At 41.3% G+C, this 15,728-nt stretch overlaps 1 protein-coding gene across 4 annotated transcripts in view; it reads right to left on the bottom strand.

The window, feature by feature from the left end:
- LOC137645615 (6-phosphofructo-2-kinase/fructose-2,6-bisphosphatase-like) overlaps nucleotides 1-15,305 on the bottom strand; it is a 57,616-nt gene extending 42,311 nt beyond the window's left edge. For 2 of the 4 annotated variants that reach the window (XM_068378418.1, XM_068378419.1), the window contains exons 1-2: nucleotides 15,186-15,305; nucleotides 771-949 (exon numbers count right to left, since the gene is read on the bottom strand). In XM_068378418.1, the coding sequence (XP_068234519.1) occupies nucleotides 771-949; nucleotides 15,186-15,232 (226 nt within the window). In that variant the 5' untranslated portion in view covers nucleotides 15,233-15,305. Of the gene's footprint in view, nucleotides 1-770; nucleotides 950-13,944; nucleotides 14,089-14,384; nucleotides 14,541-15,185 lie in introns of those variants that run through there. The other 2 variants (XM_068378420.1, XM_068378421.1) reach the window with 2 other exon arrangements.
- Nucleotides 15,306-15,728: the final 423 nt, after the last annotated feature.

The following is a 15,728-nucleotide window of genomic DNA, read 5'->3' as shown; positions in this document are numbered from 1 at the left end:
GTATATTAATTACTTTTGTTTGGTGAGCTGAAGAGTTTTTCTGCAGGTGAATTCTTTTCACATAAAAGGTAGAACCTCATCTGTAGTCATTACGTTCCGAGTCTCTGCAGTTAAGGAGTTACATGGATAATAGGGAATATAAAATCTAAAGATATTTTCTGTTTTTAACTTTACATAAATATTCTCCTAAAACTTTTATTGTACTTTAAATATAAAATACAATACAGCAGTGAATGCACTGTACCATCATAATATGGTACCAACAATATCAACATCCCTGCTTCTCTCATTCATATACCTACAGTACTGTATAAGCCTTTTAAAGTGTTGTAAAACATTAAGCTGCTAAGTATAAATATTACAAGTCCTGTATATTACTGTACCAATAACATGATACTGTCCTATATGATAACAGTAATGAAAAAAAAAAAAAATACACAACTCTACAAGTATATGAAAAAATGTATACAGTAACTCATTCCAAAGTTATTGAAATAATGGTGTACTATAATACTAAAAAAATGGGGGGAAATAAAGAGAAAATATTGCATGTGCATTTTCCAAAACCTACGTAACAATATAAATGGATAAGACTAAATACCTGTATACATTATGACCAATCTCGACATCTTTACATTTGATTTTCTCTCACAATTATGCCTTGCACACTTTATGGATAATATAGTGTACAGTAACTCATAAGGCAATACCTGTATTATCTTTTCTTAATCTAATTAGCGCTTAAGTAATTACCCTAATCATCACCTCACCTCTAATTGGAAATGGCTTATTTTTCGTAAGGAGGCTGGCAGACAAAGATGAGTTGCTCTCTTCTCCTTCAGCAGGAAATGCCGAACTTGACCTCAAACTTCCGAAGGAAGCAGAGTAGCCAACCGACCTCCCACATACACATCCTGGTACAGGTATGTCCATTCTAGCTGCAAGTCTCCTGGAAGAGAATTCAACATTACTGCAAATTCAAAAATTATATTTACATAATGAAGCATGGAGATAAAAGACATCTTTTATTCTAATGTACTCTGGTGATTCTAAGTAATATTAGAAGGATTCATTACTCATGAAAAATCTTTCATGATCCAAAAACCAGATCCTTAAAACACAAAGTCTCTCAGCCTAAATAGTAGGACAAACTCACGTTGTTTTACCTACTATACAAGCAAGTCTTTGAATATTTCTCTTCGGATCTGTTTTGGTGCTTCCTCTTACAAATTCATCATTCACATTACATATTTCATCTTCCTCAGGGGAGGTAAACCTTTTCAAAACATTTGTTTTTGCCTCTTTCCTTTTTTCTAATATCAATCTTATAACTTTGGTATCTTCCATAAGGATAAAATAATTACAACTGGTTTCTAATCTACTATAATGTAATACAATTCAGGAGCACTGAATGCACTAATATAAAAGGAAAGTATTCGTCAATGAAATTGACAGACTGAAATATTTTTCAATATATACCAACTCTTGTTTCTTGCAGTATTTTTTTTCATACTGTATAAGGTGTATCATCTTTGATCTAAGGGTGTGTGTAACTTTCGATATCATTACTATAAAATTCATTTATTTACAACTCGGAAAGATCTGTTGCTCTCATTTCTTTTCCCAATTTCCAGTCATTCACAACAAAACTAAAATAGAATTTTTTCAATTTGTATTTTTTATAACTTTTGTACAAACCCAAGGCCTTTGAGTGAATAGGAGTATGTCTTCTGCACGAGTTGGAACAACCATTGAAACTAACAAAGTAGGTACTGTACAATAATTAGTGGGAGGTAGGATGGTAGACACCTGTCTGCTTTACATCACTTTCAATCTTTGCCCTAAAATATTCTGAAGGGTTGTTGATGCACGAGTCTTTCAAAAGACATTGGTTTATATAATTTAGACAATGCAAATTACCTTAAAAAAAATTGTGATTTCTTCATACACGTATACAAACAATACTAGTAAATGGATGGGAGGGAGTCCACTACATTGGAAGGGTCTGTACGGGATCATGGAAGGAGACTCCAAAATCCTCTAAAATCAGCACACAGGGATGTAGAAGATGTCAGGGCCTTCATGGCCAGTACTAACTTAAGGAGAGATGGAGAATGCCGTAGAACCTTCATCAACCAGAGGGCAACAAGTGTTCGGGGACATAACTCCTGACTGCCCCACTGGTTACTGGATAGCTGGGAAACGTGATCAACGACACCAGAGGGACACCATAGGAGCTAAGTGACGCAGGGTGATGGCCCAGCCACATGCACTGGTCACGGGGTCCCACACACAAAGCTTTAACCCAGTACCAACCTGCTTACCAAGGTAGCCAGAGTGGGTGTGATACAGGATCAAGACCCTGCCCCATCTCTAAGTCACAGCTACAAGGCTCGTACCTCAAGACTCGGGATCACTGCTCCAGCATGTGCATTGACCTGACACATACAGTGAACCCTCGTTTATCGCGGTAGATAGGTTCCAGTCGCGGCCGCGATAGGTGAAAATCCGCGAAGTAGTGACACCATATTTACCTATTTATTCAACATGTATATTCAGACTTTTAAAACCTTCCCTTGTACGTAGTACTGTTAACAAACTACCCTTTAATGTACAGAACACTTAATGCATGTACTACAGTACCCTAAACTAAAACAGGCACAAATATTAAAGGTGATTTTATATCATGCATTTCCTAAACATGCTAAAAAGCACGATAAAAAATGGCAACCAATGTTTTGTTTACATTTATTTCTGATCATAATGTAGAAACAAACTGGAGGTAGAGCTTTGCTTATTACCCAGACATATTTCCCATACTTTTCCCTTAGAACTACATCACATCTTCCTACTTTAGATATATATATATATATATATATATATATATATATATATATATATATATATATATATATATATATATATATATATATATATATATATGTGTGTGTGTGTGTAGATATATATATATATATTTATATGTATACACATATACATACCTACATATATACATAAATACATGCATACATATATATATATATATATATATATATATATATATATATATATATATATATATATATATATATATATATATATATATATATATATATATATATATATATATATATATTACTGTATATATATGGGTTATGGAAAAAATCCGCGAAGTGGTGAATCCGCGATGGTCGAACCGCGAAGTAGCGAGGGTTCACTGTAGGCCAAAAATCTGTACCACCCAGACAACAAGGTAGTCAGGGGACACATCTTGGAGAAAAACTTTGCCCCTATGAGGTTATAGGTGATTTCTTCAAAGGTAGGGGTACAGTGGTGATTACACTTGACTTTGCTTAATACCTCACAACATGTTTAGCATTCATGACAAAAGCAGGGCAATAGAAAAGAGGACTAAGTGAGGAACTGCGGGAACCGAGCCCAGCCCTAGTGAGGCAGAGGCTTGATGTCCCAAGGGGCATAAACACGGATCTGTGAACAGTTCCACTTAGCTACCGGGTTAGTGGGAGACAAGTCCAGCCTCCGTGTAACGGTCCAGGCTGTGGTTCCAACCCCAGCCGCCCACCCATCCTAGAAGAGGTGATGTCGAAAGAAGACCTTTCCTACAACTTCTGTTGATAATCCCTCCAAGACTTCTTCATCTTAGAAGTGACAGAGTCAGAAGTCGTAGGGTGGTAGAGGCTCAATGCCCCAGCCCGTGCATCGTGCATCAGCCTTGGCCCCTGGCCCCAGCCTTACCAGACAGCCTGGGGCAACCACATCCGAGTTACCGACACCCAAGGCACACCCATGCCCTTTGCACCTAGAGCCACAAGATCACAAACCTGAGCAAGGGTACCGGAAGAGAGGCAGACTTGGCTATCACCTCCCTCAAAACAATTATGGAAGGCCTACCAGAAAAACCCAAGGAAGCCTAACCTTCCTTAGGTCAAACTTGTTGTTAAGAGCCTGTACAGTCAAGTCCTTAGTTCTTTTAGCCTCTGTAGGGGAGTGGAAAACACTCGGGAATCCTAACGCACTAGTATATCCTGAAAAGGAAGATGTCAAACCGCGCTTTCCTGGATCGTTCCCCAGGGACTGATCCAGGGTCGCAAGAGCAGAGAGTTTGTGGATCTACATCCAACTTTGCCATGGAGCAGTTGCAGTGTCCTCCCTCCCCTCACCAAACACAACTTTCTTGTTTCCATTCCATTTAATCAATACACAAGCAAACTTTGAAAGAGCACTGTGAACATGTGCGAACAGCACTAAGGTTGAAGCAGAATTGGAAAGGGGGGGAGGGCCTTTGCCCAACACACACTATAGTCTGACAACTGCTTGTCATGCATTTTAACGATCGATTCTAGCTCGTGCTGAAGTAATCTCCTTAATTAAAGGATAAGGGTTCGTATTTTGCATAGGAACAAATAAAAAAATACCATTCGGTATAGATATTTATTAAGTAATAAATTAAGGTGTATAAATATCTTACTACACAAACACTCCAAAATATCTATAACTTATAAGAAAAACAACCAAAGCAAGAAAAACCATAAGTTTTAACATAGAAATAAAAAAATATCTAGCTTGAGGGAGTTAGTGAAGGAATTTAAAAGTACAATATGCACAGAATATACTGTACATTCAAGATAATTTGATAACTCTGCTCATCTGTCAACATTCAGTACTGTATGCTGCATATCATGAAATAAAAGCAATAAATCAAATTGCAATGGGGTGATAACTACAAGGATTCCACTAAACATTAAGGCAATTTACTACATTTTTCATGAGGTAACTACCTATGCGACTTAGGCTGCGTTACAATGCATATCCCCACCCACAACATAATCACGGGTACAAAAACCTTTCGTCTTTCCCAACTCTTACCTATCAATAACCTAATTAAGATAAAAGGCATAAATGCAGTACTGGATGACTTCATCTAGCTGACCACTGCAAATAGAATACCAATACTGTACATATTCTCTCTGCCATTCCAGACAATTTGGTATTCACCCAGCACTTGATCTCGAAATACATGAACAATTTACATATTCAAAAGCACTCGTGATTTAAAGGCACAAGTAAAAGAAAGGAGTGGAAGTAAAAGAAAGGAGTGGAAGTAAAAAGCAAATATGTTATTTTTATAATAAAATAAATTTTTGAATATACTTACCCGGTGATTATAATAGCTGCAACTCTGTTGCTCGACAGAAAACTCTACGGAAGAAATTCGCCAGCGATCGCTATACAGGTTGCGGGTGTGCCCAACAGCGCCATCTGTCGTTCAAGTACCCAGTACTCAATGTAAACAAAGAACTCAATTTTCTCCTCAGTCCACTGCGTCTCTATTGGGGAGGAAGGGAGGGTCCTTTAATTTATAATCACCGGGTAAGTATATTCAAAAATTTATTTTATTATAAAAATAACATTTTTCAATATTTAACTTAGCCGGTGATTATAATAGCTGATTCACACCCAGGGGGGTGGGTAGAGACCAGCATTATATGTTTACATTATCATGAGCTAAGAATTTTTATTTCATTTTAGAAGTTATCAAAATAACAAAAACAAAATAAATAGGTACCTGGTAAGGAAGTCGACTTGAACAATTACTCTGCCTTTTTTAAGTACGTCTTCCTTACGGAGCCTCGCGATCCTCTCAGGATGCTGAGCGACCCCTAGGATCTGAAGTATTAAGGGTTGCAACCCATACAACAGGACCTCATCAAAACCCCTAATCTAGGCGCTTCTCAAGAAATGACTTTGACCACCCGCCAAATCAACCAGGATGCGAAAGGCTTCTTAGCCTTCCGGACAACCCAAAAAACAACAATAAAAACATTTCAAGAGAAAGATTAAAAAGGTTATGGAATTAGGGAATTGTAGTGGTTGAGCCCTCACCCACTACTGCACTCGCTGCTACGAATGGTCCCAGAGTGTAGCAGTCCTCGTAAAGAGACTGGACATCCTTAAGATAAAAAGACGCGAACACTGACTTGCTTCTCCAATAGGTTGCGTCCATTATACTTCGCAGAGATCTATTTTGTTTAAAGGCCACGGAAGTTGCGACAGCTCTAACTTCATGTGTCCTTACCCTCAGCAAAGCTTGGTCTTCCTCATTCAGATGGGAATGAGCTTCTCGTATTAACAGTCTGATAAAATAGGATAAGGCATTCTTTGACATAGGCAAAGATGGTTTCTTAACTGAACACCATAAAGCTTCAGACGGGCCTCTTAAAGGTTTAGTTCGTTTTAAATAGAACTTAAGAGCTCTGACAGGGCATAAGACTCTTTCTAGTTCATTTCCAACCATATTCGATAAGCTTGGAATATCGAACGATTTTGGCCAAGGTCGAGAAGGTAGTTCGTTTTTGGCTAGAAAACCAAGTTGTAGAGAACATGTAGCCGTTTCAGATGAGAAACCTATGTTCTTGCTGAAGGCATGAATCTCACTGACTCTTTTAGCTGTGGCTAGGCAAACCAGGAAAAGTGTCTTTAAGGTGAGATCTTTCAGGGAGGCTGATTGTAGCGGCTCGAACCTGTCTGACATGAGGAATCTTAGTACCACGTCTAAATTCCAACCAGGTGTAACCAAACGACGCTCCTTCGTGGTCTCAAAAGACTTAAGGAGGTCCTGTAGATCTTTATTGTTGGAAAGATCTAAGCCTCTGTGACGGAAGACTGATGCCAACATGCTTCTGTAACCCTTGATAGTGGGAGCTGAAAGAGAACGTTCTTTCCTCAGATATAAGAGGAAGTCAGCTATTTGAGTTACAGAGGTACTGGTCGAGGATACTGATACTGACTTGCACCAGTTTCGGAAGACTTCCCACTTCGATTGGTAGACTCTAAGGGTGGATGTTCTCCTTGCTCTAGCAATCGCTCTGGCTGCCTCCTTCGAAAAGCCTCTAGCTCTCGAGAGTCTTTCGATAGTCTGAAGGCAGTCAGACGAAGAGCGTGGAGGCCTTGGTGTACCTTCTTTACGTGTGGCTGACGTAGAAGGTCCACCCTTAGGGGAAGTGTTCTGGGAACGTCTACTAGCCATCGAAGTACCTCGGTGAACCATTCTCTCGCGGGCCTGAGGGGAGCAACTAGCGTCAACCTTGTCCCTTCGTGAGAGGCGAACTTCTGCAGTACCTTGTTGACAATCTTGAACGGAGGGAATGCATATAGATCTAGATGAGACCAATCTAGGAGAAAGGCATCTATATGAACTGCTGCTGGGTCCGGGATTGGTGAGCAATAAATTGGGAGCCTCTTGGTCATCGAGGTTGCGAAGAGATCTATGGTCGGCTGGCCCCAGGTGGCCCAAAGACTCTTGCATACATCCTTGTGGAGGGTCCATTCTGTTGGAAGAATTTGTCCCTTCCGACTGAGGCAATCTGCCATGACATTCAAGTTGCCTTGGATGAACCTCGTAAGTAGCGATATGTTTAGATCTTTTGACCAGGTGAGGAGGTCCCTTGCGATCTCGTACAGCGTCAGTGAGTGGGTCCCTCCTTGCTTGGAGATGTACGCCAAAGCCGTGGTGTTGTCCGAGTTCACCTCCACCACTTTGCCTTGAAGGAGAGACCTGAAGCTTTTCAAGGCCAGATGTACTGCCAGTAGCTCCTTGCAGTTGATATGCATTGTCCTTTGACTCGAGTTCCATATTCCCGAGCATTCCCGACCGTCTAATGTCGCGCCCCAGCCTACGTCCGATGCGTCCGAGAAGAGAACATGGTTGGGAGTCTGAACAGCCAGGGGCAGACCCTCTCTGAGTTTGATACTGTCCTTCCACCATGTCAGGCAAGACTTCATCTTCTCGGAAATGGGAATCGAGACCGCTTCTAGCGTCTTGTCCTTTTTCCAGTGAAATGCTAGGTGATATTGAAGAGGACGGAGGTGTAGTCTTCCTAATGCTACGAACTGTTCCAGGGATGATAGCGTCCCTATCAGACTCATCCACTGCCTGACTGAACATCGTTCCTTCTTCAGCATGTTCTGGATGCATAACAGGGCTTGGCTTGTTCTGGGGGCCGACGGAAAAGCCGAAAAGCTAGACTGTGAATCTCCATCCCTAAATACACAATAGTTTGGGATGGGACCACTCGAGACTTTTCTATATTGACAAGGAGACCCAATTCCTTGGTCAGATCTAGAGTCCACTTTAGATCCTTCAGACAGCGACGACTGGAAGAAGCTCTGAGAAGCCAGTCGTCCAAGTAGAGGGAGGCTCGGATATCCGCTAAATGAAGGAATTTGGCTACATTCCTCATTAGCTTCGTAAACACAAGAGGAGCTGTGCTTAGGCCAAAGCACAGGGCTTGAAACTGGTAGACAACCTTTTCGTAAACGAATCTCAGAAAAGGTTGGGAGTCCGGGTGGATGGGGACGTGGAAGTAGGCGTCCCTTAGGTCTAACGAGACCATCCAGTCTTCCCTTCTGACCGCTGCTAGAACCGACTTTGTGGTCTCCATGGAGAACGTCTGCTTTGTGACAAAGACATTCAGCGCACTGACGTCTAGCACCGGCCTCCACCCTCCTGTCTTCTTTGCCACTAAGAAGAGACGGTTGTAGAAGCCCGGGGTTTGATGGTCCAGGACTTTGACTACCGCTCCCTTTTCTAGTAAGAGAGACACTTCCTGTTTCAATGCTCGTCTCTTGTCTTCCTCTCTGTACCTGGGGGAGAGATCGATGGGAGATGTTGCTAGAGGGGGTTTTCGTACAAACGGGATCTTGTACCCCTCTCTGAGCAACTTCACAGATTGTACATCTGCGCCTCTTCTCTCCCAGAAGTTCTTGAGTCTGGCTCCCACTGCTGTCTGAAGAAGCTGGCAGTCAGACTCTGCCTTTAAAGGACTTGGTTCCTTTCTTCTTTCCACGTCTCCCTTCGGCACGAGCACCTCCTCTGCTGGAGGCTCTGCCACGAAAGGGCGGAATAAATCGGGACGCTGGAGTGTCCATCCTTGGTCTAGCTGACAAGGTAGGCAAAGGGGTGGCTTTGCGAGCAGAGGACGCAACCAGATCATGAGTATCCTTCTGTATCAAAGAAGCAGCAATCTCCTTAATCAAGTCCTCTGGAAAGAGGCACTTGGAAAGAGGAGCAAACAGAAGTTCGGATCTTTGGCAAGGTGTAACTCCAGCTGACAGGAAAGAGCAAAGGTTCTCACGCTTCTTGAGGACTCCGGACACGAAAGATGCAGCAAGCTCATTAGATCCGTCACGTACGGCCTTGTCCATGCAGGACATGATGAGCTCCTTCTCTGTCGGAGAGATCTTCCTGCTTAGAGCTCCCAGACACCAGTCTAAAAAGTTGAAGACCTCGTAGGCTCTAAATATCCCTTTCAAAAGGTGGTCCAGGTCCGAAGATGACCAACATATCTTTGAGCGTCTCATGGCTAGCCGGCGGGGAGAGTCTACAAGACTTGAGAAGTCGCCCTGGGCAGAGGCAGGAACTCCCAAGCCGAGAACTTCTCCCGTGGCATACCAGACGCTCGATCTAGAAGAGAGTCTAGCAGGGGGAAACGTAAAGGCTGTCTTCCCTAGACTCTTTTTGGACTGCATCCATTCTCCTATCACTCGTAAAGCTCTCTTGGACGAGCGTGCGAGGACGAGTCTAGTAAAGGCAGGCGAGAATGACGGCATACCTAAAACAAACTCTGACGGAGGAGAGCGCGGAGCCACAGACACAAACTGGTCCGGAAACATCTCTTTGAACAGTGCTAAAACCTTCCTAAAGTCCAAAGAGGGTTGCGTAGACTTAGGCTCGTCAAGATCCGTATGTGGTTCATCTACGTGAGCAGCACCATCATCATCAGAAAGACCATCATCCGAGTATTGAGGAGGAAGCGGCAATGGAGTAGGTAACGGCTGGTTAGCTGAGTCCGGTCGCACGGGTGCATGCGTGACTGAGCCGGACGCAACGTCATGGAACTGTTGCCCAGTCTGTGAGCTGGCAACAACCATAGCAGCGCGGGGACGCACAGCGTCTACTCCAGACTGTCTAGCCTGATGTGGGTGAGCAGTGGCAACCACACTGGGTTGCGGAGGTTGACGCACCGCGTCAAAACAAAACAACTCTGACGGTTGTTGTACCTCACGAACGTCAACGGAAGGCTCCGTGCGTCGCTGAACGTCAACATGCGGCTGGCAGGGCACACTGGAACGCATGGGTGGCGGAACTCTCTCAACTGGAGTGCGCAAGAAGGTCGCCTCAGTGTCCACAGGACGCACAACCGAGTGTGTGATTGGTTGTAGGCAAGAGGCTGTACTAGCTGGTGCAGCAGCAACCTTCTCCGCACGCAAGTCCTGCATCAGAGACGTTAATTGGGACTGCATGCTCTGCAGTAAAGACTACTTAGGGTCTGCAGGAGCAGGTGCGGCGACAGACGGTGTAACTGTCTGAGGCGGTACCGCTTTACCTCTCTTAGGAGGTGAGCAGTCATCTGATGACTGCAGCGAGTCCGAACTGACCCAGTGGCTACAACTGGGCCGTTGGACTTGCGCGGAAGGGACCGACTTGCGCTTCAACGGTCGTGAGACCTTGGTCCATGGTTTCTTGCGAGAAACCTCTTCCGCAGACGAGGTATAAATGGGCTCTCTCGTCTTTGTGTGGTGGGGGCGATCTTGATTAGATACGCCCGAAACCACAGAGGGAACGTCTGTTTGCTGATTAAAGCCTCTCGAACCCATTTGTCGTACGACATTGCTTCTCCCCTGGACTTGGGAGCTTGCAAGAGGTCCCGGACTAGGAGGACGACAGGCACGAACAGACGAACCCTCAAGCGCAACACTATCCACAACACTATCACTCACTTTGTCACTTCCCACTGCACTCTTACACTTCAGCTCCTTGACATCTGCCATGAGCTGATTACGGTCACTAGCCAGTGACTCAACTCTCTCACCCAGAGCTTGGATGGCACGCATCATATCAGCCATCGAAGGTTCCTGAGTGCCAGAAGGGGGGTTAGGAGCAACCACTACAGGGGAAGGAATAGGTTGTGGGGCATGAGGAGAGGAAATGTCAATAGATCGAGAGGAACTTCTCCTAACTCTATCTCTCTCTAGCCTACGTGTATATTTTTGGAATTCGATAAAATCGAATTCCGAAAGCCCAACGCACTCCTCACATCGATCTTCCAATTGACAGGTTTTATCCCGACAATTGGAACAAACAGTGCGAGGGTCGATAGAGGCCTTCGGAAGACGCCTTGAACAGTCCCTAGCATTACACTTCCTAAATTTTGGGACTTGAGAAGGGTCAGCCATTTTGAATGGTCAAAGGGGAATTCAAAAACTATCCAAAGTCATCAACAAATAATCCGTAATCAACAAAAGAATGCAAGGATTTTTGAAGAGAAAGCCTGCACAGCGAAAGCTCAAAACTAGAATAGTGTACTTCACCAAATAGTTGTGAAAACAAATCCAGTTAGCAACAGCGAATTAGTAGGTCTTGCCGGTAGCACGACAGAGAGAAAATTGAGTTCTTTGTTTACATTGAGTACTGGGTACTTGGACGACAGATGGCGCTGTTGGGCACACCCGCAACCTGTATAGCGATCGCTGGCGAATTTCTTCCGTAGAGTTTTCTGTCGAGCAACAGAGTTGCAGCTATTATAATCACCGGCTAAGTTAAATATTGAAAAAAGGGAGATTACCGGAATACATGTGACAACTTTCCTTTTCATATTAATTCTAACTTTTCTTCTAGTCAAACATAAAAAAGAAATAACAAAATTCTGCTATTGACAGTGATCCACAGATAAGGGAAATCCCCTCAAATTCTAGGTATGACCAAGGCTACTTTAGTTGGGCTTGAATGGATCCAAAAATTTTTCCTTTTTAGCCATAAATGCTATTTCCAAAATAGGCAAGTTAAGTATTTTTTATAGGCTACACGTACGCATTCATTGTCCATAACCACAATTGTTTAGGTATTTTTAGTTATTTCATCTTGTTATTAACAAATGAGTTTCTTCCATGCAACCTTTCCCAGAACATTGTTTTTGCATAAAGAAAATAAATTTATCCAATCTTCCCTTGAAAACAAAACCCAACATCAGGGTGACCAGAGGTCCCATATTTGACAGCATTGCCATATTTTTACTTTGTTTGTCCCGAATTGACCGTCCCCGTTTAGCCTTTGGTCCCGTTTTCAATGAGTCCTGTTCTGAGTTCATCTCATATACTCAAACTAAACATTATATCCTGAGAGCAGCTGGATTCAGCAAAAAATATGACAAGTGAAAAATAACATAATAACTTTTTATCATATGTATGTTATTGACTGCAATTTATTAAATATATCATGGCAAGTCATTTTACTTATACTGTACTGTAATATCCTTCAAAATTGCAGAACATGTTTTATTGCAATACTGCAATGCTTTGATGAATGTATTGAACAACTGTTTGTAACAAAATCTACAATGAACGCACTTTATAACAAAAGAAAAATTAAAGTAGGTCCTGGACAATCTGGACCCAACTGAGAGGGACTTTGTGCTACGTTACTGCATGTGTAACTTCACCTAAGTTGTGTATATAGTGTTCACCTATTTTTCAAATTTCGGTGTCTCCTATTTCAATTTTTAAAATTGGTTACCCTGCCCAACATTTGTGTTCAAATGCAGACATGTAAGGGTAGTGTTAGTTTGTTTTGCTTAAATTTTCACTCCCTTAAAACCAGTTACTAATTACAGTACTAACAAGAATACAAGTGATTGCTTGTAAAAGATTGTTTAGAAGACTTAAATTCTTACAAACGATATAGAGAAAATTACGACTTCATTGGTTTCTAATAAAACAAAAACACTGATTATGTGTATGTTAGTGTAGGGTAAGGACACAGCAATCAAAGTCAGGTTAGGTGAGAGTAACTTAGGTCTTCCATTGTCACGATGTATTAATCATGTTATTCAATAACCATTTCTACTATAAGAATTTTATATACATTGTCTGATGCAGAATTTACGGCCCTTCTTGTCAATATATTAATCACGCTGTTGTATGTTTTAAGCACTGGCAAGTTACGATTTTTATGTTTGTAAGAAAAAAAACTTCGTCAGTCAAATCTGATCTAGCGTGTGCATCAATCGATTCTTCGACTAGAGGTGCTACATTGCCGTCACACCTTAATGTGGTTCACTCGCTTAAGAAATAAATCAATTAGTACTCGGTTATCTGTCATTCCACATCCTCGCAAAGTATGTACATATCTACCTCACATTTCTAACAACTGAGAACAAAAGTTATCAAAGGACTGAAACAACAGTAACCTGTTCACACAATGTTCCATTATTTTCTTAGGGAAATATTTTTTTTTTAGTTTTGTATTCTGGACAGTTTTGAATATATATTTTTACTGAAATCTATTAGGTTTTCAACTTGAATATATGGACTCACTCAAAACTATAAATTTCTGGTACAATAAGATAAAACACATGGCAAGAGACTATCAACAGTCTAAGAGCCTTTGTAGATCAGCAGCCAGGCCCTACCGCATACATAAAAAACAGGAATTTCTTTCCGTTTTCCCGGTTTTCGTAAGACGTGGCTACTGTACTACAAACACTGTGTTGTTCTGCAAAACCTCTACTAAAGAACACCACCTAACTGAAATGACTCCACCTTAACCTGCAAGAAATGCCCCTTACACTGCCCTATTCTTAATCGGCTGTCATCATACATACAGGTGATCGTGGTCATACATACACCCAACAGTATGACTAGGTACAAACACTGGCCTAATACTGTATGGCACTCGTTATGTAAACACATGCTACCTACATCTGGAGCATCATCAGCAAATGCATATCTATGCAGTAATGTTTTAAATAATACAAAAATGACAGTAAGCCAAAGCTAAATATAGGCCGTGAAAACAATATTAACAATAGTTTGAACTACGAGCCTAACCTACAGCTGGCCCCAAGAGCTAAAGCTGTCTGGAGCCCTTACCGGCAGTTGCAGGTGCCTGATGGGAAGCTTAGAAGCACAAAATATATTCTACCCAGGGATCATGGTTTTAAATTAACCAGATATTCTAGGGAACACCTTTAACCAGTCGATACTGCTCCCAGTTTACGCTTAACGTTGCCGGCAATCCAATACTGTGTCAATAAAGATTTCTTGCTGCCAGACCCAATTCGATACCTAGATGCTCATGACGGGTAGAGGTTACCTAGCAACCATTAGACAGGAGAATCTTAATTTCAATGAGGCTACTATAAAATGGCTAGGTAAATTCGAGGCCCAGCATCAAGGGATTAAATCCCTGACGTAATACAACTGGAAAAAATATACTTATTTTATGATTATGCATTTGCTGGCAAGCAAACAAAGTCAGCGTGATCGGATATGTCACCAACGGATGCTGAATATAAAGACACTTGTATTACCTGTCACAGACGAAGTGAGGTCTCACATCATCAGAATCATCTTAAGATTAAAGGTTCTTTTTTGGGCCGACCGCACAAGAGAGGTAAAGTGACATGAGCTGTGTGTGACGTCATTCATGCACTAACTGCATCCCTAGATTTCAGGTCGAGAATCCAGGTAACTTAAAAGTAGCCTGAATGGATGGCACCTCTTTATTTTACCTTTTCTACGGCTCTTTAAAAGAAAAATGTTTTCGGCAACAGTAAAAGTTAACGTAATTACATTAAATAAACGGATTTTACGATTAAACGTGAATTTAATCAATAAAATTATGACTTTATTATGAATTCCGTAAGATCATTGACGCATGACTAATTTCTTCGCGTAAAAAAATATGAAAATTAAAACGGTTATTTTGATATGAATCATTAGACAATATGATTTTGGAGATTTTTCTTTAATTGCAATACCAGCGTTCTTTGTTCTATGGGTGTGGTCAATTCGGCGTGTCTATTAAGTCTCTGCGACAAGCCAATTCATGCATTTCAAGTACGGCTACTCGCATACACCCACCAATACCTCACTAAATATAAGTTTTTTTTTTTTTATAAATACGTTGGAATGAGCATTCATAGCTCATGCTTTTTCACAGCATGCAGTATTGGGAAAAAACGAATATTTTGGGCCGATTCAATTGTAACAATATCCATTTAGCGGAAATTTTGCCTATTTTCTAAAATATTGTATCCACCATCCTAGCACAAAAGAATTTTTAAATGCAACAAACATATAAATTGACTTTAAAAGTCAGTATTAAGTACTTATAGAATTCGGGACCCATGTTCAACACGGGTTTAGGAGGAGACATCTAAGTGTAGAAGATGCTTGGATCACTCTCAGACAGGAACTGATATGATACGTTGTCGAGTCTGAGTCGGGAACTAAATAAGACCGAACATTGCCAGTTAGATCTAGCATAATTAATTTTCGAGGTATTAATATAGTATTTCCCTTAAAAACTCATCGTATATTTAGTTTCCATTTTAATATAGACATATTTCTAAAAGGAATAAAATATATAATCTATGCTAATGTTGCTTACATTCAGCATGTGCAATAAAACTCAAAAATAGGAAGTGGCATGAACTATGATGCAACCATGTTCAGGGTATTTCCATATTGTTTCAGTACTTCCTTAAGTAAATGCCTAACTGACAAGTCATCTAGATATTACCACTTTAATGATAATAAATAAATAAATATTTTATTGAAGTAAAAAGACCGGTAAAACCCCATTTAAGCTAAAGAGGTAGATAAGAAGAATGACTAATGGGTACTTGGGCTGAAGGGAACTTAAGCTTTGC

This window comes from Palaemon carinicauda, chromosome 8 (assembly GCF_036898095.1).
Source record: "Palaemon carinicauda isolate YSFRI2023 chromosome 8, ASM3689809v2, whole genome shotgun sequence".
Taxonomy (NCBI): Eukaryota; Metazoa; Arthropoda; class Malacostraca; order Decapoda; family Palaemonidae; genus Palaemon; species Palaemon carinicauda.
This window is presented reverse-complemented; position numbering and strand designations above follow the sequence as displayed.